We start from the raw sequence: 23,128 nt of genomic DNA, 5'->3' as shown, positions 1-23,128 counted from the left end.
GTGTGTGTGTGTGTGTGTGTGTGTGTGTGTACCTGGTATTCATCACGTTGTGGGGACCAAATGTCCCCACAAGGATAGGAATACCAGTAGATTTTGACCTTGTGGGGACATTTCTCAGGTCCCCATGAGGAAACAGGCTTATAAATCATGCACAATGAGTTTTTTTGAGGAAGTAAAATCTCCTGTGAGGGCTAGGTTTAGGTGTAGGGTAGGTGTAGGGCGATAGAAAATACGGTTTGTACAGTATAAAAACCATTACGCCTATGGAATGTCCCCATAAAACATGTAAACCCAACATGTGTGTGTGTGTGTGTGTGTGTGTGTGTGTGTGTGTGTGTGTGTGTGTGTGTGTGTGTGTGTGTAAGGACATTCAGAAAGGGATATTTGTGTATTGTATGTTACATGAGCACTGAGAAGAGACTTACCTAGGGAGGTGGATTGTGTTATTTTAAAGGTAAAAAGGGACACCCATTGTTTTAGTGGGAGATATCTTGACTGTGTGTCTATAACGAAATCTGTCATCATTTCAAACAGCTGAGTGAGAGCAGAGGGAAGGACACACACGTGTCGCTGTAGCATCGCTGCTTCCGATTTAAAGAGACAGACACGTGTTTTAGAAATGCACACACCCAGGAAGCAGGTTTGGGCTGGAATACATGTGCAGAAATGGATGGATTTTGATTTTAGGAACAATCGAAGCAATTAAGCATCAGTGTTATTAACTGCGGGATTTGGATGAACAAGAAATAAGAGACAAGGATTGTACCGTGTGCCTTACAGAATCTGTATGAAACCCTGTGTGCTCGGCATATTTTTGCTGTTGCTGATAGTCTAATTAAAATTACAGTTTTGTAAGCCTATTACATTTGAGATCACCTATATTCAAGCTAGTTTATGCAGATTATATGAGAGCAAAAAATAATTACAATTTACATTTTAACAGTGAATATATATATACATACACTACCAGTCAAAAGTTTATGAACAGTATGATTTTTAATGTTTTTAAAGAAGTCTCCTCTGCTGACCAAGCCTGCATGTATTTCATTCAAAATACAGCAAAAGCAGTCAAATTTTGACATATTTTTACTATGTAAAATAACTGTTTTCCATTTGAATATATTTTAAAATGTAATTCATTCCTGTGGTTTCAAAGCTGAATTTGTAGCATCATTACTCCAGTCACATGATCCTTCAGAAATCATTCAAATATTCCAATTTGCTGCTCAAAAAATCATTTATTAATATTATTATCTTGAAAACAGCTGAGTAGATTTTTTTCAAGTTTCTTTGATGAACAGAAAGTTCAGAAGAACATCATTTATCTGAAACAGAAATTTTTGTAACACTATAAATGTCTTTATCATAACTTTTGATCATTTTAAAGCATCCCTGCTAAATAAAAGTATTAATTTCTATAATTTCTTTCCCAAAAAATATATTTCCCATAAATATACTGACTCCAAGCTTTTGAATGGTATAGTAAAAACCTTTTATTTCAGATAAATGCTTATCTTTGGATCTTTCTATTTATCAAAGAATCCTAAAAAAATATACCTAACTGTATATGTTAGATATTTATAATAATAATAATAATTATAATTATAATAATACATGTTTCTTGAACAGCAAATCAACATATTAGATTATGATTTCTAAAGGATTGTGTGACACTAAAGACTGGAATAATGATGCTGAAAATTTTGCTTTAATCACAGGAATAAATTACATTTTAAATATATATTCAAATAGAAAGCAGTTATTTTTAATAGTAAAAATATTTCAAAATTTCAAAAGTTTCTGCTGTACTTTGGACCAAATAAATACAGGATTGGTGAGCAGAAGAGACTTCTCTAAAAAAAACATTAAAAATCTTACTATTCGAAAACTATTGACTGGTAGTGTAAATGCAACAACTATTTGTATTTTTTGGCCTTAAAAATATGTTAGAAAAAAATATATATACATATTATAGAAATTAAGAAAAGACTTTAGAAAATTACATACAATTGAAATTATATTTGGCTCATGTTTGTAGGCTGAAAACCTCAACAGTCATTTAAAAAAAATGTTTATAGTTTTATATGGATTTAAAACAAAATAATACACCTAATAAAATAAAAACCTGGTACAATAAAAATCTTTCTAGAATGAGAATGTTCCAGGCCACTAATTAATAATTACCTCCCCCGCTGATTTAATGTTCTTAAAGTAAGCAGACAGTAACTCCGAGATACAAAATCATAAAAAAATGGTTTTGAAAACCTACCACTCAAACAGATCAGAACCGCCAGCCTCAGATCTTGGTTTGAATAGATATGGCTGTACTCCAAAAATGAATCAGTGTCCCATTCTGGCAAGTCTGCAGGTACATGCAAAGGTGGTGGTGAGGAATCATTCAAATTCAAATAAAAACTGTTTTTACTGCTTCTTTTTATGATACAAGTTGCTGTATTATTATGAAAAGACATTAACCATATTGTTGCAGTGTCACTGCATCAGGACATGTGCTAATACTACTAACATTATGCTTAACTGAGGAACACAAATAAGTTTTTTTGTTTTCATTATTCCACTTTTTTTTACTATAAAAAAATACAAATGAAAGGTTCTGTAACCCAATGTGCCTAGTCAAACAATTACAGATTTGAAAAATGACCAAATTGAACCATAAAGCATATATGAGCATAAAAGAAAGTTCGATTACTCACCTTCGTTTTTGTAATTTGCTGGACGTCAGCATAAACTTGTCTCCTTCCCCGTTAAATTAAATCCAGAGGCCTTCAGCTTTTTGGCGCCACCCTGTGGACAATGCACTACCACTACAAGAAATCACATAATCAGGGATGAAATAACAGCAGGGGTTTTCAATCCTGGTCCTAGGGACCCAATGCTCTGCACATTTTGTGTGTCTCCCTTATTTAACACAGCTGATTCAAATCATCAGCTCTTTAGTAGAGAGATTCATGTACTTAACTGTGTCAGATAAGGGATGCATACAAAATGTGCAGAGCAGTGGTCCCCAGGACCAGGATTGAAAACCACTGGATTACAGAATAGTACAAAAATGCAAAAGAAATGTTCATGTGAAATGTTCAGGAACATATGTGAAACCAATGGAAACACATAAGAATTTTACAACAAGCATATCCTATTATATTTCATTTATAGCTTAATTATGTCATAAATAACTAGTTAGCACTACAAATACAGGTACAGCATGCCAAAGAAAGTCACTCACTTAAAGGGGTCATCCATTGTGTCGACTCAGGTGCAGACAAGAATGTCTCTGAGCGATTGAGGTGTTGGATGTAATAATGAACACAGCAGTCATCATTTACTCCTGACATCTGAGCCGCTGAAGACACAGAGGATTTTTAAAAGGAAAACGCCGATCCCGATCGACATATGTCCTCTATGTTCATGCGAAACGTTCCTGATGCAGCTTCACCCACAGCAGAAGTGAGTATAAAGGTTTTTTACGCATCTTTGTGAATGGCTTTTCTTAATAATGTTCTTGTTGGCAAGTTTCGCCGCTAAACGCGGCTAATGTAAACATTACGTCTCATAATCCCAGAGAGGGGCGGGGCGAGCAGAGCTTGTTTGTATTTAAAGGAACCATGTCTTAAAATGAGTTGAGTTTTTGCAGAGCTGATTTTGACAAGGTAAAAGGCTGTTTTTTTTACACTACTAATGAGAATTTTTAACCAAAGTATATTAAAGACTTTTCATTAAGACCCTAAACAATCATATGAACTTGTGGAAAATGAGCATCAGATGACCCCTTTAAAAAGATTTTTTTTATACGTAAAATATGTACAAATATACATTAAAAGGTAAATTGAACAATGGTGCACAAACATTACTGGTTTTCAAAAATATAAATGGCCAGTGTTGTGTCAAGGATTGATGACTCGCCAGTGATCCTGCAACATAAAACTTTGCTTTATATCAAAGCTTTAATATCAACACATGAATGTTAATTTCCTTTTTACCCACCTTATTCTTCAAGGTTAAGGTGACCATATTTTAGTCTTCAAAAAAAGAAGACGTGGGACCAAAAAAAATCCTACTTTTGGTATCAAAATATGTCATTTCCATACCAAAACTACATATTTTACAATCACCGTTTCGCAGATTAATCATAAACACAGCTAAAAAGCTTCCTACCACAGTGGCCATCCTTCACAAAACTAATATCTACCACAGTTTTATCACAGGTAGAATGTAAAATGTTTTAATATACAAGCATTTCAGTCAAATGGAATTTATGCAATATTTAAAACTTTTTACCAACATGAGAAAATCAACCTCCCGCAACAGTTTAAAATCCTGTGGAAAAATATGGATTTGGCAACCCTACATCCAACACAACCTGCATCCAAAGCGATTTAAATACTTTGCATATTGATAGCGACTCTGTGATGTGCAAAAATTATATTCAATATTAGAAATAAAGAAAACAGTCCTGTGCAAGGCTTTAATACAAAAATCCACGCGATGAATGGCGACTGTAGAAAGCAAAAGCCGAATCCCGGACATTTTGGGCGATTTAGGAATCCCAGCTGGACACATTTTTTTAAGTCCAAAAAGAGGTCATTTGGGTCTCACGATGGGAGACTTATAGGGAAATAAAGAGAAGAATAACAATGTGCAGTAAACAGTAAAACTGTTTGCATTACAAACCAATGAGTTCCTAATTAATACGTTAAAATAATATGTTAAGACACACCTATTTGCAATATCAAGCCCACTCTTACGGCAAAAATAAGGTGGATAGGCTTGCAAATCAGACACATTTCCTCAGTCACTGGCCCTTTAACAACTGAGCAACATCCCTTCACACATGCACTGTTTGTTCTTTGTCTTTTCAAATTATTTCACTTTAATTAACCCCATTAATCTGCATGAAGGGAGCCATAGGCGAATATGCACAATCAGGTGTTATTAATCAAAGCTCTAGGACATGCAGCGCGTATTGTGGATGGTTGAGTGGAAGTTTTTTCAGAGGGCATGTCAATCTAAACCCTGAATGTGCAGGCATGATTTTCTAGTAACATCTAGCAGGCTAGTATAATGTGCAAAATGCACCTTGAAGTCACTGGGTCAGGCAGATGTTATTACAGCTCATCAGGAATGACCTAGTGAGTGTCGCCATGGTGATACTGCCGGCCAGCAGCATGCTGCATGTGCCAGTCCCAATCAACTTCTCAGGCGGCCAGAGGGCACACAACAGCACAAGCAGTGTGGTTTCTTTTTTTGCTGGCCGTTTGTTCTCTATACTTATTCACTGACAAAACAAGAATTACAACAAACGTTAACAAATGAGAAATAGCGGTAGAAAAAAAACAGTTGTTTAAATTAAAATATTACCATGTTTATAACCTCATTTCTGATTTCAGTATTCATTACCAGTCAAAAGTTTTTGTTTTGTAAAGAAGTCTGCTCACCAAGCCTACATTTATTTAATCTAAAATACAGCCAAAGCAGTAATATTGTAAAATATTTTTACTATTTAAAATAATTGCTTTCTATTTGAATATATTTTAAAATGTAATTTATTCCTGTGATCAAAGTTAAGTTTCCAGCATCATTACTCCAGTCTTCAGTGTCACATGATCCTTCAGAAATCATTCTAATATGCTGATTTGCTGTTCAAGAAACATTTTCTATTATTAGTATTATTATCATCAATATTTAAAACAGTTGAGAACATTTTTTTCAGGATTCTTTAATACATAGACAGTATAATTTTTTCTGTCAGTATAATTATAGAAAATGAATACTTTTATTTACCAAGGATGCTTTAAATTGATCAAAAGGGATGGTAAAGACATTTATAATGTTACAAAAGTTGATATTTCAGAGATCTTTCTCAAAGAAACCTGAAAAAATATATACTCAGCTGTTTTTAACATAATAATAAATGTTTTTGTTATTATTATTTTATTTTATTTTTTGCTAATCAGAATATTAGAATGCTTTCAGAAGGATTATGTGACTGGAGTAATGATGCTAAAAATTCAACTTTAAAATCACAGGAATAAATTCCATTTTAAAATATATTCAAATAGAAAACAGTTCTTTTAAATAGTAAAAATATATTTTTAATATTTTTAAATGTTACTGTTTTTGCTGTGCTTTGGATCAAATGAATGCAGGCTTGGTGAGCAGAAGAGACTTCCTTAAAAAAAACATACAAAAACTTTTATTCAAAAACCTTTGACTGGTAGTGTATGTTTTGGTCAGTCGTCATTTAGTACAAACAGCAAAGCCATACCTGTTACATCTTTCTTCCTCATTATTTCCACAATAACCACGGCAGATTCATGTCTGTATAATAATAGAGCACACAGGTTACAAAAATTAAATTTAACATAAGAATTCAACACAATTCAATACAACACTGTATATTGTATACTTACTTTCCTGGTCTTTGAAACTCTTCTTTGTTTTTGAGAACAGACTTCCTCAGTGTCGTGATTTCAATTCTAAAATGTTGCAAAAGTACTTTAAATATAAATATTTGTCATTTCTTTTCTTTTCGTTATGAAGAAAATATCATACAAACATCAGCTTATTATGTGATACTGTATGTCGCATTTTAAGTCATTTTAAGACATGTTGATCTTTTTTTCAAAACAATGTTTGGTCGATGACGCACCTCATTGCTTTTTCTGAGTATTTATCAAAAAGGAATTCGCGTTTTAGTCACGTTTCGAAAAAACATAGCCATAAACAGCGATGCCTAGTTACAATCGCGCTTATCCGTGATCTGTGTTAAAATTAGACATAAAACTAAAAAAATAACTACTTATTATTCACACTCGTATGTTTCATATGTATACTTGGTATTTCGACCATTAGGTGGTAGCATCGTGCAACAGCAAACTGCGCAGATCCTCTCTTGCACGACCCGGTACTAATGCTCTGAGTGACGTCTATACTTCCTCTTTGCTCCTGCGCCGCGAGGGCAACCATGGTGCGTAATATTGTCCTGTGAAGTTTCATCCGAAATCTGTTTTAATCCTAAATCTGTAAACAACCTAGACCCAATCAAAATGTATTGTGTGAATGTATACATCCTTGGCATTATATAAAATGTTGTATTGTGTTGTTTATGTGACGATTTAGATGATTATTCTCCTCTATTTGCCGATTTCCCATCTTGTAATGTAGATGAAACAGTGAAGCCGCCTATGAGTTCTGTTTAGTATAATCTTAATAAAACACTCTCTTTTTTCTCTTGACATATTCGAATTTAATATTGACATCTCTTAGATTACGACATGTTTTGTACATTTAGCGAAAATGCAGATTAGCTTGAGCGCTAACGCTATGTGATAGAACGAACTCGGGCTGCATGAGATCTGACAATATCCACGTTTATCTGTAGGTCAACGTACCGAAGACCCGCAGGACTTACTGCAAGAAATGCAAGAAGCATCAGCCACATAAAGTGACCCAGTACAAGAAGGGCAAAGACTCTTTGTACGCCCAGGGTATGTTCACAGAGCTGAGTTGAGACGATCAGTGTGTTCCTTGTCTGTACACTTTTAACTTGCTGCATTTGTTTATCGCCTGTTTCTTCCAGGAAAGAGGCGTTACGACAGAAAGCAGAGTGGTTATGGAGGACAAACGAAGCCTATTTTCCGAAAAAAGGTATGTTGGTTGTTGCAGATGGGTGTCAGGAATATGGATGCAAAGGTTGCTGCTTAATGTAGTCCAGTCTGTAAATTTAATATTCTGCCAAATCACTATTGTTCTAGTATTTCAAAGCAATTCTCTATGATTAAGACACTTTAGGTATTGTTGCAAAACGAAGTATATATATACACCATAAATTATCAATGTAGGCCTAGAAGTTCATTTGTGACCCTGAACCACAAAACCAGTCAAAGGGGTCAGTTTTTTTAAAATGAGATTTATACATAATCTGAAAGCTGAATAAATAAGCGTTTATGTATGGTTTAAGATGCAACTCTTTGAAAATCTGTGGGTGCAAAAAATAATCTAAATATTGAGAATGTCCTTTAAAGTTGTCCAAATGAAGGTTTTAGCGATGTATATTAATAATAAAAAAATAAAATTTTGATATATTGACCGTAGAAAATTTACAAAGTGTCTACATTAAACATGAGCTTTACTTAATATCCTAATGATTTTTGGTGTAAAAGAAAAAATCATTTTTACCCATACAGTGTATTGTTGGCTATTGATACAAATATACCCATACTAATTAAGACTGGTTTAGTGGTCCTGGGTCACATTTGATTTAATTATTCAGCAGAATGGTGTAACTTCTCTTTGTACAACAAAACTGCATAAAATAAATGTTCTTAAAAAGAGATCTTGACAGAAATGAAACCCACTGGGGTACACTATGGTGGGAACTTGATATCTGTATGTGGTAAACTGCAAGTCTTAGGTGTATTTGGGTTATTGTTAATGTTCGCGTAATATATGAATTTTTTGACTTGCTTAAATGTCTTTGTGGCATTTGACTAAATATTATTGCTTTATTGGACTTAGATAAACACTGAGTTTACAGGATTAGTGCACTTCCAGAATAAAGAATTCCCAATAATGTACTTGCCTCCATGTAAGCCAAGATGTTTGTCTTTTTCTTCAATTGAAAAAAAAAATTTAAGATTTGAGGAAAACGTTCCAAGATTTTTCTATATAGTGGACTTCAGTGGTGGCCAGCAGGTTGAAGGTCCAAACAGCAGCCTCAAAGGGCTCTACACGATCCCAGCCAAGAAATAAGGGTCTTTTTTTTTTTCTAAAAAACAAGATCCAAAACATTTAAGATAGCGGTCACATTCACTTTCAACATCACATTTGCAGTGTAAACAGCTGGTCACAGGAGATTCATTCAAGTTGCAGGTGTAACCAGTGATCTGTTTTACCATTTTGATCAAGACAAGATCTACCAGGTGTAGATGGAGCCTAATGTAAAATTAAAATGTGCATATAGCTTTAAACTTTCTACAGATGATCCTCTAAGCCAGTGGTACTGTTCTGACACACTCAGTTTAGTAAATTGATCTCTCTCCTATAGAGCTGATGATCTGAATCAGGTGTGTTAAATAAGGGGGAGACACAAAATGTGAAGAGCAGTGGATCCCCAGGACCAGGATTGAAAACCACTGCTCTAAGCAACTTGAGGGGGGGAAACATAGATTTTCCTAAATATTGATTTGATCATATAGGTGTTTGCATATCAGGTGTAATTTGTCCCTCCTTGTGCCATAGGCTAAAACCACAAAGAAGATCGTGCTGAGGCTGGAGTGCGTAGAGCCCAACTGCCGCTCAAAGAGGATGTTGGCCATTAAGAGATGCAAACATTTTGAGCTGGGAGGAGACAAAAAGAGAAAGGTACGAGGAATACACATCAGCTGAACAGACTTGACATCACGTTGATTTAAAAAAAAATATTCTTATAAGTTAAATGCTGAATTTGGGACTATTTGTACTGATAAGATTTTCAATGCTATATTTTTAGTCATTAATTGTTTTCAGGGTTTACACTATAATGGAAAACCTGCAACAAGCCTTGCAAGGCAATCTGTGACGCATCTTGCACAAATTAATTTGATATTTATGTAGTAAACAGATTTGTGGTTGATTTCATCAGTTAGAAATTGATCTTTTTAAAAATTTAATGCCATTTTACAAAGCTGAACTTTTTTAAAAGTTAACCAGTAAATGCAAAAGGTATTAATTCATTGAAGAAAGAGGTGGAACTCTGGTTCATACAATGTCTAATTTAAAATAATCAGTGGTGGACTTGTTTTTAAAAATTTCCCATGTTAGAATTAATCAAGTCATAAATGTTTGGGGTTTTAAATAAGTATTTTTGAAGGACATTTTTAACAAGGACCGAAGCACCCTTTCAAGCTGTTATTAAGGGAATTAACATGCCTAATTTCTGTTTTATTTTTTTCTCTTACAGGGCCAGGTCATCCAGTTCTAAGCTGGGCCAAATGCTTCATTTGTGGTTGATTTTGTCAATAAAAGACGTTATACAGTTATGCTGACTTTGGCTTTCATTCAACATCCGTATCAAACTGTGTTTCCAAATTAAGGTCCACACAAGTGCACCGTAGGGGACCAAAGTGGCAGTTTTGCTTCTATAAATATGTACAAAAGTGTTGCTTTAACAGCAGATGTGTTATGTGTCTCGTGCCATTGTTGGGGTAAGGCAAATTATGCATCCTGCAGTGGAAAATGTATCTTTACTTAGACTCTTATTCAATTTTGTGTGCAGTCAGGGAGAGAACAAGGACGAGACATGCCACACGTTAAATGATTGTGAGAAATTTTAACACTCAACTTGGCAACAGTAGGAAAGAAAAGTTGTCTTAAAAGGCATCCCCTGGTGTTTCTGCACTAGAAAGTGCACATAACATGAGATCAACCTGAAAAGTACATTTATAGACTGATTTGAGTTTAAGCTTGTATTGTCAGTTTTGATAGCCAGTCTGATACATGTAAATACAATGTACCTTTGAGATTCAGTGCTTCTCAATTTATGTTGATATGTGTACATACAGGACTAGAAAAAAACTGCCAAGCAAACCATTTTTTGTGTGGATTTTTTTTTTACTTTAGTTCATCTTCGGAACAAATTCTGAGAAATCAAAGAGCTCTCTTAGCCTTTAGACAGCAAGGGTTGAATAAATCTGTCTTTGCACACAAAGTATTCTTGTAGATTTGTAATATTACAGTTGAACCACTTATGTCACATGGACTACAGTTGAGGTCTAAAGTTTACATGCACCTTGCAGAATCTGTGAAATATTAATTATTTTACCGAAACGAGGGATCATACAAAATGCATCTTATTTTTTATTTAGTATCTGCATAGACAGCTCACTTACCCTTTATAGACAGCAAGGGTTGAATAAATCTGTCTTTGCACACAAAAAGTTTTCTTGTAGATTTGTAAAATTACAGTTGAACCACTGATGTCACATGAACTACAGTTGAGGTCTAAAGTTTACATGCACCTTGCAGAATCTGTGAAATATTATTTTACTAAAACAAGAGGGATCATACAAAATGCACCCTTTTTTATTTAGTGTCTGAATGAGATATTTCACATGAAAGATATTTACATATAGTCCACAAAAGAAAAATAGTTGAATCTATAATACTGTTGTTACCTGAATGATCCACAGCAGTGTTTTTTTTTTCTTCTTCTTTTTTTGCTTAGTGATAGTTTTTCATGAGTCCCTTGTTTGTCCTTAACAGTTGGAACTGCCTGATGTTCCTCAGAAAAATCCTTCAGGTCCCACACATTTTTTGGTCTTTCAGCATTTTTGTACATTTGAACCCTTTCCAACAATGAGTGGATTAGGGTAAATTAAACTTATTCTGTCTTCTGGGAAACATGTAAGTATCTTTTGTAGCTTCTGAAGGGCAGTACTAAATGAAAAAAATATTTAATATTTAGCCAAAATAAGAATGTACACATCGTCATTCTGTTCAAAAGTTTTCACCCCCTGGCTCTTAATGCATTGTTTTTCCTTCTGTGGTATCAGTGAGTGTTTGAACCTTCTGTAATAGTTGCATATGAGTCCCTCAGTTGTCCACAGTCTGAAAAGATGGATCTCAAAATCATACAGTCATTGTTGGAAAAGGTTCAAATACACAAAAATGCTGAAAAACCAAGAATTTGTAGGACCTGAAAGATTTTTCTGAAGAACAGCAGGCAGTTTAATTGTTCAGGACAAACAAGGAACTTATGAACAACTATGGCTGAACAAAAAACAGTTGTGGATCATTGAGGTAACAACACAGCATTAATAATCAAGTGTATGTATACTTTTGAACGAGGTAATTTTTATAAATTCAACTATTATTTTCTCTTGTGGACTGTATGTAAATGTCTTTAATGTGAAATATCTTATTCAGGTTAGTACTAAATAAAAAAATAACATGTATTTTGTATGATCTCTATTATTTTGGTAAAATAATTCAGAGTTAGCAGATTTTGCAAGGTGTATGTAAACTTTTGACCTCAACCTAGCTGTCTATGCATGATCAGAGAGTTCTCAGATTCATCAAAAAATATCTTAATTTGTGTTCCGAAGATGAATGAAGGTCTTACAAGTTTGGAACGTCAAGAGTAATTAATGACAACATTTTTATTTTGGGGTGAACTATCCCTTTAACATCTTTTTGGCCTTTTCCTCAAAAATCAGTCCTGAGGAAGAATTTGTTTATAACATTTATTTTTAATAACAGACAGAAACAAATGTGCTCAGTGCAACAAAAAATAGACTTCTCAGACATCTCAGGAGACCAAAAGTCAGGAGCAAATCAGCCATTGCATATAAACTAAAGGTTTATGAAGATCTTTTTAAAAGTGGTCTAGACACATGCATATGTTCACTCATGCAGAGAGAATGTGTGTTGCACTTTCCCTCAACTGGTTTGATTTTAAATGTCCTTGATATGGGATCTCATCCTCACGCTGGACTTAAACTGGCTCACAAAACGGGATAATGGGAAGTTCAGAAGTCTTAAAAGGAATCAGGGTTGCAGGGCAGGGTGAATGTCCTCGTTTCTAAGCACTTTGTACGTGATCCAATAGAACACATTGAAAACGAGGAAGCTGAGTGGGAAGACGGCTCGTGAGATGGTGTCGATCCGCTTTGCTCGCTCCACAAAGCGCCGGCGGATCTCAAAGAGGACGTGGCCGGGCGGCAGGCCCACAAACATGGCAGCAGCCTCAGAAAGAGGCCCATCCCCAGACAGACAGCTGTCCATCCCGTATCCCATGAAGTACATGTCCTGATTCTGTGAGGCTAACTGCTCTTCCTGAAGAGAAACATCACATCAAAACATATATGAAGTGGCAAGAGACCCAACTAGTTAACAAACTTGTGTATTTATAATAAGGAATAAAACATCTGAGTGATGAGACACAAAAATAGCGAAGTTATGTTGGTATCAACAACAGGTAATTTATACGAAAAATGTAACAAATGACCAATCAGAATCCAGTATTCCATAGGCAAGGGTGTTTATATGTAAATATTTAATTTATGGGTGCATATACCCGTGCACAGGCACTGCACTGGCGTTGTGTGCTTCTGATTGGCGTACTCTCTGTGACGTTGTTGCTTTTGTTCTTTGTTTCTGCTGCTCCAGCCTGACCAGATGCCTGAAGACAATACAAAAGACATTTATTTAAAAATGGAGTCATCATTTATTCAAACAATAAAATATTCTCTTCCAGCGCACTCCTCAAAAGACCTCCCCGTCTTCTCTGTAACCATGCATTACAGATCTGAAATGGGGTCACAATGTACCTTGAAAATCTCTAGTGAGCATGCATATTTCTACTGTAATATCTTTAATTTGTAAAGACTTAACTGAGACAGTGAGCAGATTTCACTATGAACCATCCCATCTAACAGGGAACATTCACAGGAATTTGGCTAAAATTTGAAGTTATGAACATGTTCTTTTAGTAATGTTCATAGAATGGTCATTCAAGTTTTCTGGTCTTAAAGGGATAGTTCACACAAAATTAAAAATAAATAAATTTTGTCCCCCTCATGTTGTTTCAAACCTGTAAGACCTTTGTTCATCTTCAGAACACAAATTAAGATATTTTTGATGAAATCCGAGCTTTCAGACCCTGCATAGACAGCAAAGCAACTGACATGTTCAAGGCCCAGAAAGGTAGAAAGGACATTTTTAAAATAGTCCACATGATATCAGTAGTTCAACTGTAATTTTATGAGCTACCTTTTGTGTTCAAAGAAAACAAAAATAATGACTTTATTCAACTATTTCTTTCTTTCTGTATCAGTCTTCGACTCGTATTCTCAACTTCAAGTACCACGACTCATGTGTGGTCTTTGAAATCTCCAGACATGTTTATGAAGTCTGTTTTATGTACAGCATGTGTCTTCCTCTGCATGTAAACAAGGTGCAGTGCATCTGGGTTCTGCATCAGAACGAATGTGTTATGGTACTCTCGATAAAAAAAAAGTATTCTCGTAGCTTCATAAAATTAGAGAAAGAACCACAGATGTCACATGGACTACTTTAACAATATTTTTACTACCTTTCTGGGCCTTGAACATGGTAGGTCTATGCAGGGTCTGAAAGCTCTCGGATTTCATCAAAGATGTCTTAATTTGTGTTCTGAGGATGAACAAAGGTATTACAGGTTTGGAATGACATGAAGGTGAGTAATTAATGACAGAATTTTCATTTTTGGGTGAACTAGCCCTTTAAATACAATTTTCAACTGTTGTTTTTTCTGAAACCTCTTAATTCAATACTTGTCCAACATGTTTTAAATGTGACAACTTGTTTTAGAAAACATTCAAAAGTAATGTTTCCATAATGTTTGCAAAATGATAAAATAGATTTTAAAACTGGACATTTTGAATGTTCTGAAAACATTCAGAAAACATTTTGACAACATAATGGGAACATTAGCAAAACGTTCTTAGAACACATTGTGTTAGCTGTTTTAAACAATGCATTTACTCTCCAAGATACATGCATTTTCTACACAAAAATACTTTATTTGTGTTTAGTCTAAATATGTTTGGTCAGTTTCAGCAGTTTTCTTTGACTTCATCTTCCTTTTTTGTGCCAGCTTTCTTTGGCTTTCCTCAGTCTTTCCTTTTTTTCCAGGTTACTTATTCTCAGTGATATTTTCAATATAGATCTGTGTGTGCGCATGATATCAACAGTGACAGCATATTTGTTCCGTAGGGAAAAGATGCTCCTTTTTTGAGTATGAGATCCAGTCAGTTAGGTGTGTTTGTGTTGAATCACGTTGTATACAGGTCGCTGCTTTGGATAACTTAATGCACATGAGATCTGACAGCCTACTGCACTGTGCTGCCTGTGACCAAGAAGCCAACCAGTGTGTGTTTGTATGTATGTGGCTAACACCACATGCATTGTGTGTGCGTGTGCGTGTGTGTTTGTATGTACATTGTGCCTAAAAGCTTGAGTGCAGTAGTGTGTAAGCATGTTTGCATGTTACATGCCTAAAAGCATCCCCAAGGCAAATGAGGGGGCACAGGGCCACCAACTCACCCACTGGGTGTGGGTCTCACACACACACACACACACACACACACACACATACTCACATATACAGCCTGCCCTGCAGGGCGATAGAGGGGAGATGGAGGAGAAATAGAAAAGGACAGGATAGTGTAATATTTATTCTCTCTGCTCTTTGTGGCAGGACAGTGTCCTTCTGTGTCCAAAAGAAAGCCACAATGTTTTCTCAACTAGCTGGTTGCAAGCAGAGTAACAAAGATAGTGAAATAACTGCAGTTTCTGCTGACAAAAACTCCTGAGAGGAGTCTGGGAATAGTCTTCTATTCTAGGCAGACAAAGTGCATGTCTGGGTCATATTAGTCTTTAAAAATCAAAAGACAAAGCAAGAAATTATGTGTTACATAAAGAACATGAAGCCTATTTTAGGACCATTAAAAGTACATTGTAAAATTTTAATAACAAGCACAACTTCCCCCACCCCATTTTCATTATCATAATACATCTGGATGTTTTTCTTAAAAGGCTGTTTGTATTTTTTTTTTAATGAAACACATATTTAAAAAAGAAAATACTACTTTTACTCAAATAATACAGTATATATACACTACAGTTCAAAAGTTGTGTGTTGGTAAGATTTTTTTTTATGTTTTTGAAAAAAGTATCTTGTTCTCACCATGGCTGCATTTATTTGATTAAAAATACATTTATATTTTGAAATATTATTACAATTTAAAATGACAATTTTCAGTATTAATATATATTTTTAATATCATTTATTCACTTTTTATTCCTGACATTTCATCAGACTTCAGTGTCACATAATCCTTCTGTTTTTATGTTTAGTGAAAAACAATTTTTTAGTAATTTTTTTAGTTTCTTTAAAAAAATCTTTCTTGAATGTTAATGTAAGTACATTACTTAGCCTATATTCGCACATAATGACAGTATTTGTTAAACTGAAAAAAGGTTTCTTTTTAAAATGCCACAAATATGTTCTTAACAGTATATGTTCTTTATAGCCATAGAGTATAACAACACATGAGAAGATAAAAGAAATTTTCAATGTCAAAATACTGTCTTCTTAATAATGAGACAGTTTAATATTCAGAATTGATCTATACTATAGATTAATTTACAGTAGACTTCACAATTACATCACCTGCAACTGTACACACATATGCAGTTCATGGGGAACATATTATATTAGCCCTACAGTTACAGCACTTAATACTATTTAAACTAAACTATTTTACTAGTTTCTACACTATTTTCTCACAAAAGCAAATTTATATCTAGTATTTTGGACTTTGTAACTCGATTTAGCTCAACAATAGCGAGTCTGTCCATTCTGAGGGGGGAAAAAGCCAGAAGTGTGAGATATAACCTTAAAAGAGAGAATGACAAGTTGATTTTTCTTATAAGAATTGTGAGATATAATCTTAGAATTGTGAGAATAAAGTCAGAATGTTGAAATAAAAACTCAAATTTACCTTTTTTAATCTTTTATTTCATGGTTTCCATAGACTGGCATTTGAAAACTGTCATTTTTTGCCACCAGATAGGCTCCGCCCACAAAAAAAGCCATCATCACTGTTTTTCAAACACCGAATTGGTCTATAAGAAAGCAATTTGTAGATAAATTCCCCCAAAAGTACAAACACTGGCTCTGTGGTGCTCTCAAAACATTGCTTTGTTTATGGGTCAAGCACATGGACCAGCCTGACCCAACTGCATGGTGTAAGCTTTGGGCGGGGCTATCTTGTCTTGCCAACCAATCATAGATTAAGGTTCAAAAAACCTGTTTGAACACAATTATTATTTTAGCATTTCCATTTGGTAAAAGAGAAATCATGCTTTATTTATCAGTTCAGCAAATCATTTAGTATTCTGCTTCACTTGGACATTTAAAATCAGATTTAAAATCCTGCAGCTCTTTCACTTTCTTGCTATTCGTGATGTCCCACATTTTTGGGTGGAAAAAATAATATAACTCAGTGCAATATTCATGACATGGCTTTATGCCATTACTGACCTTCCCTCCCTGCTCTGGAGGGGGCCAGCAGGCTGCTCTCATGAAAGATCAAAGGGACACAGTGGTTGCACAGTATCTTGAGGGTACTCAACGCATGTCACATGTGTATGACAAAAGAGAGTTTCAGACTGCCACTCACAGCTCTATAGCGCTGCTTCTCCCGCAGTTTTCTCCTCAATCTGAAGAATTCTTTGTGCTGCCGAGAGACAAAGTTAACTGCTGCGTACTCCAGCAAAGCAGCAAAGACGAACAGCAAGCACACTGCCATCCAGATGTCAATAGCCTTCACATAGGACACCTGTACACATGCACACAAACCCTCTATTTTATATTCTGGATTCAACAAAAGTATAACATCTATCAAATGCCATCGATAAACATAGAAAACTGTTATAACAAGTCATACAGGTTTTCTAAAACAATATCCGGGTGATTAAATGACTAAAAGTGGATGAATGGTATGAGTGAATGAAAGTAGATAGCATCTTCTTTCCTACCTTAGGCAGTGATGCTCTGGATCCAGAGCTCTGTGTTGTCATTGTGAGAACTGTAGTGATGCCCAAGCCAACACGGGCCGGGGCGGCATCCATGTTGATCCAGAAGGAGACCCACGACAGGATAACGGTTAAGAGGCTGGGAATGTACATCTGGATCAGGTAGTAACCCATCTGCCTCTCTAGATGAAACTTCACCTCTATACAGGTAAATTTACCTGGGTAAAACATGCGATCAAGTTAGACAGAAAAACAAAATAAACAAAATTTACATTTACATTTAGACATTTAGCAGACGCTTTTATCCAAAGCGACATACAAAAGAGGACAATGGAAGCAATCTAAATCAACAAAAGAGCAATAACATGTAAGGGCTATGACAAGTCTCATTTAGCAGTACACATATCAAGATTTTTAATAAATAAAGTGAAAATAGATAGACTAAAAAAGAAAAAGCAAGCTAGTGTTAGAGGACAAGAACAACAAGAACAGAGAAGCTAGTGTTAGTTTTTTTTGTTTTTTTTTTTTAAACAAGCAGTAAGTAAATGAATAGAGTATAAATCTAAAAGGGCATTTAAATTTTTTTAAAGAATAGAATTACAATAGAGGGTGCTAGAGTTAAAGGGTCAAATAAAGATGGAACAGATGTGTTTTTAGCGGATTCTTGAAGATGGCTAAGGACTCAGCTGTTCGGATTGAGTTGGGCAGGTCATTCCACCAGGAGGGTACATTTAATGTGAAAGTCCGTAATTTTGTGTCTCTTTGGGATGGCACAATAATGTGCCGTTCACTAGCAGAACGCAAGCTTCTAGAGGGCACATAAGTCTGAAGGAATGAATTTAGGTAAAGGGGTGCAGAGCCAGTGGTGGTTTTGTAGGCAAACATCAATGCCTTGAATTTTATATGAGCAGCTATTGGTAGCCAGTGCAAATTGATGAAGAGAGGTGTGATGTGTGTTCTTTTTCCGAAAGAACTGGCTGGAAGACATGCCAAAAGAGCATTACAATAGTCCAGCCTAGACAGAACAAGAGCTTGAACAAGGAGTTGTGAAGCATGTTCTGAAAGAAAGAGCCTGATCTTGCTGATGCTGAATAAAGCAAATCTGCAGGACCGGGCAGTTTTTGCAATGTGGTCTGAGAAAGTCAGCTAATCATCAATTAAAAATCAACAAATTTACAATTTACAAATGCTAACCCTGACTATATACTAACCAAACACCCTGGCAACCACGCCATACACCCAGAATTTTATGAAGCTAGGAGAATAACTTTTGTGCGCAAAGAAAACAAAAATAAATTTATTTAACAATTATTTCTCTTCCATGTCAGTCTTTGACGCACATACACAAGAGTACAATGGTACATTGTGGTACCCTTGCGAACGCGTGACGAAGACTGACACCGAAGAGAAGAAATTGTTGAATAAAGGACTTATTCTTGTAGCTTCATAAAATTAAGATTGAACCACTGATGTCACATTGACTATTTTATTGATGTCCTTACTACCTTTCTGGGCCTTGGACGTAGTAGTAATGTTATTGTCTATGCAGGGTAAAAAAGTTCTCGGATTTCATCCAAAATATCTTATGTTGGGTTCTGAAGATGAACGAAGGTCTTACGGGTTTGGAATGAGATGATGGTGATGAATTAATGACAGAATTTTTATTTTTGGGTGAACTATTGATGCATATTTAATGCATCAGATGAAGTAACTGTAATTAATTTACAGTATTCCCTTACTCTATTTTTCCATGAGAAAAAGACATTAAAGGTCCCATATTGTACACATTTCTGGAGGTTTATTTTAGTTGTTGATGTCCTTAAGAATATATATTTGCGGTATAAGTGCCAAAATCCATCTCAATATATTTTTACAGCTCCTTTTTTAGGAGCTCTGTCAAAAACAGGTCGATTTTGGCCCATCTAATTAATATTCATGAGCCTCTCTTCTGATTGGCCTGTTGTTTTCTGAGTGACGCACAGCCAGGCCAACCACAGTTAACTACGGTCATGTATGCTTTAGCCGAGCCCAGAGCCATAGAGAGCCTAGCCTGCTGATACTCAACAGGATATTTCAGAATGATCATTAATGTTTTTTCTTTTTCAAACACCGAATGCAGTAAGCTACATAACTGTTGCTTCAGTAAAGCCCCTTTCACAATGCGCGCTGATTCTGGAAAATTACGGGAACGAGCGCTGTGTGAACAAAAGCCAGAACCATAAATGCAGTGTTGTAGTGATGATGCACGTTATCATGCGACTCTTCACGACGAAAAAATACGTGCAAAGTGGAATGAAGCAGCGATCAGGCAGAGCCAGCTCCTCACTATCAGCACTGAAGCAGTTTGTTCAGGTTAGTTTCAGTTTAGTGAATCGTACGCGTCCCATTACATCTCACATCCAAACGTCACATGTCTTTATGGGTTGTGTGTAAAGCACGCACAGATTCCGGAAAACAACTGTGAATGAACCAAATTAAACAACTCCGGAACAAATCATGAGACACATTATCCGTGTATTTACCGGAATCGCTGTGTGAAAGAGGCTGAAGTTGACTGCCACTGGTCTCTTATATTCACGTTGTTCAGAAGCCTGTGCAATGATGTAGTTTCCTGACATCCATGGACTGAACAGCGTTTTCTCTACTTGTTTTCGTGTTGTTGTTGCTCAACAATGGAATGGATGCGTTGTTGTCTGGGTTTGACAAAAGGAGGGTGGGACGTGATTGGTGCTCGGGGTGGTGACTGAAGGCGGTGACTGAGTAGATCGGACGTCACATCTTTACGGAAGTCACAGCGTCTCGTGAAAAGAAACAGCTACTTTAAGCAGGCTGTGTGCAGTTTACTGTGGATTGACTGCTTTGAAACTCATATGGTATAGTTACATAGCCCCTAGACCTCAGTTATCATGAAAAAAGCCAGGAAATTTCGATTTTGACAATATGGGACCTTTAAATTATAGTATTTCATTACTTACTAATGCATTACACCCATTGGGTTGTTAGAACCCATTTTGAAAAAGCTTAGCAACTGCAAAGCAGCATCCTATTATAGTGGTAAGTTTTATATAGGCTAGCACAAATTACATTTTAAATTCAGAAATTTTAAATCTCTTTGGCATTATTATTCCTTGTAACATTCATTATATAACCACTTATGAAATGCATATATAAAAAAATAAATGCAAATGTATTCTGGTGGAATTGCAAGAGCATACCAGTGTTGTAGTGTTTTGTACAATATCCCAAGTCTTTCTCCTCTTTTAGGACAAACTGGGGCAGCATAAGGTCATCAGCCACTTGCACTGGGCCTTCATCCAACCACTGAAATATCAGATCATTCATGGTGTAGCCAACTAGAGAGAGAAAGAGAATAATGAGCATATAAAAGAAAAACAAGATGAAAATGAGAATAGATGACATTCAGTCTTACAGCTCTCTAACTGCATAGTGCAGATCTGTATGTCCATTGGAAAATTCTTTAGATCCATGGGACACGACAGAATCAGAGTGAGTCTGAGAGGGAGAGAGAGAGAGATGGACATATATCATGACATTATATCATATTTATGTTATTTGGAATGATTTAATATATAGGGGGTGCAGAGCTGGGTAGACTTCTTACAAATAGTAGCCAGTTACTGATGAAAGATTAGATTATGTAAAATGTAGTTAATAATATAAGGTTACTCATTTTATGTAATGCATTCTGACTACTTTTTAGATTACCTTTAGATAATTTTTTTTTTCAAACCTGTTTTAAACTTAGCAATAAACATTCCATATTGATATAAAAGAGCAAAGAGAATGCATCCAGTCTTCAGGTTTGAAGTTTTTTTTGTCCAAAGATCCAGAAGGTCACTGGTTACATCACCAAAAATGTGTTTTTGTCCCTCAAATTCAGAAGCAATGTTTGCAATTTACACAGTATTTGTGAATATAGTCAATGCTAAATGGTATGACACACCGTAGGATTTTTAGAAATACAAATTTTAGAGAGAAAAAAGAAGAATTAGGAAGAATCGATCAATTATGAATAATTTGCTGCCATTGTGTGAATAATATGAAATCATGTAATCCATAAAAAAGTCAATGTAATCTGATTATGAGCATTTTAAAATGTAATATACTCTTATTACATGTACTTAATTTTTGGAATCTGATTATGTAATCCAGATTATATGTAATTGGTTACCACTCAGCTCTGAGGGGGTGATATTACACCTGATGCTATATAGCACATTTCCATTCTGGAAAATCCTCAGCAGTTTGTTGTCCGTGGTGACCTCATGAAAATTGGCGCCTTTCTCATTGGCGAAGAACAAGTCTGGCTTCCAGATGGAGTCCAGCATGGATGGGTCCAGATCCAGGGAATCATCTGGATACTCTTTATAAGCCAGCCGTGGGTCATTCCACTGCTGCCGTAGAAAAACGTTCAGCCGATAATCCTGAGGAGTTTGTGTTTAGAAATAGATCAGATCACATTCACAGCAGCTGAGGCAAACACATTTGGCAAAACATGACAGTGGTTAATGTACAACAATTATTTTCAGTCCACTATTTATCTCTCTGGATATGACAAATTAGTGGACTTAATTCATATAACAGCACTGGAACTTTACATATCACTCCACTTGTCTGTGTTAATTATGGTTGCCATATTGTGTCTAAAATGTCAGTTAACTTCTTGTTAATAGCTTTAATAGCTTTCTGATTAGCTTTTTATATGTAGACACCCTTCCCATGTGTATATATATATATATATATATATATATATATATATATATATATATATATATATATATATATATATATATATATGTGTGTGTGTGTGTGTGTGTGTGTGTGTGTGTGTGTGTAAATTAGTATTTTCACCATCTAATTCTAAAAAATGGTTTAAAGTCAGTTATTTCTATCTTTTGCTGTAGTGTGTCAATAGAAAATATCAGTTTACATTTACAAACATTCATTTTGCCATTAATTGTAATAATCCAGAGAGATTTCTTTTGCAGCCAACAGCCAGTGCTCCACACAGAGATCTGATCTCATTATCATTCAGTCTGTCTGGAATTACATTAGGAAACGGAACAAACTGAGTAAATGACTAAATCCAAAAGAACTGTGGCGACGTCTCCAAAATGCATCAAAAAACCCACCTACAAACCTACCTGAAAAACTATGCACAAGTGTACCTAGGGCAAAAACTGATTTAGACGTAAAGGATGGTCACACCAAATGTTGGTTTATTTTTAATTAATAGAAGTTAATTGATAAAGAACATCTATTTATGACATTATTTTTTTTGACATTATTATTATACAGCATCCTCCTTGTACAACATTTTTACACAGGTGCCTGTAGCTTTTCAGGTAGGTTTCTTGAAGCATCTTGGAGTCATTGTCACAGTTCTTCTGTGTTTAGTCTGTCTCATTTTGTTCTGTTTCTATATTCTTCATGTCATTCCAGGCAGCCTATAGATGAAGATGAGATCAGATCTCTGTGTGGAGCACTGGCTGTTGTCAGACTCCTTGTGCAAACAAAAACTGGATTATTACAG

At 35.4% G+C, this 23,128-nt stretch overlaps 2 protein-coding genes across 2 annotated transcripts in view; one reads left to right on the top strand and one right to left on the bottom strand.

Moving 5' to 3' along the window:
• The first annotated feature begins 6,933 nt into the window (after positions 1–6,933).
• On the top strand, positions 6,934–10,034 carry rpl36a (ribosomal protein L36A). The gene is made up of 5 exons (XM_073840314.1): positions 6,934–6,982; positions 7,397–7,502; positions 7,595–7,662; positions 9,256–9,378; positions 9,956–10,034. Exons 1-5 carry the CDS (start codon positions 6,980–6,982, stop codon positions 9,974–9,976), a joined length of 321 nt encoding a protein of 106 aa, XP_073696415.1. The 5' UTR covers positions 6,934–6,979; the 3' UTR covers positions 9,977–10,034.
• Positions 10,035–12,315: 2,281 nt separating this feature from the next.
• Positions 12,316–23,128, bottom strand: part of glra4b (glycine receptor, alpha 4b) — a 19,417-nt gene continuing 8,604 nt past the window's right edge. Inside the window, exons 4-10 of the mRNA XM_073840551.1 lie at positions 21,796–22,019; positions 21,005–21,087; positions 20,790–20,927; positions 17,578–17,792; positions 17,220–17,378; positions 13,070–13,174; positions 12,316–12,828 (exon numbers count right to left, since the gene is read on the bottom strand). Of these exons, the coding sequence (XP_073696652.1) occupies positions 12,541–12,828; positions 13,070–13,174; positions 17,220–17,378; positions 17,578–17,792; positions 20,790–20,927; positions 21,005–21,087; positions 21,796–22,019 (1,212 nt within the window). The 3' untranslated portion in view covers positions 12,316–12,540. The remainder of the gene's footprint in view (positions 12,829–13,069; positions 13,175–17,219; positions 17,379–17,577; positions 17,793–20,789; positions 20,928–21,004; positions 21,088–21,795; positions 22,020–23,128) is intronic.

Source organism: Garra rufa, chromosome 5 (genome assembly GCF_049309525.1).
Source record: "Garra rufa chromosome 5, GarRuf1.0, whole genome shotgun sequence".
Classification (NCBI taxonomy): Eukaryota; Metazoa; Chordata; class Actinopteri; order Cypriniformes; family Cyprinidae; genus Garra; species Garra rufa.
The sequence above is the reverse complement of the archived record's forward strand: the minus strand, read 5'-3'. Positions and strand labels throughout refer to the sequence as shown.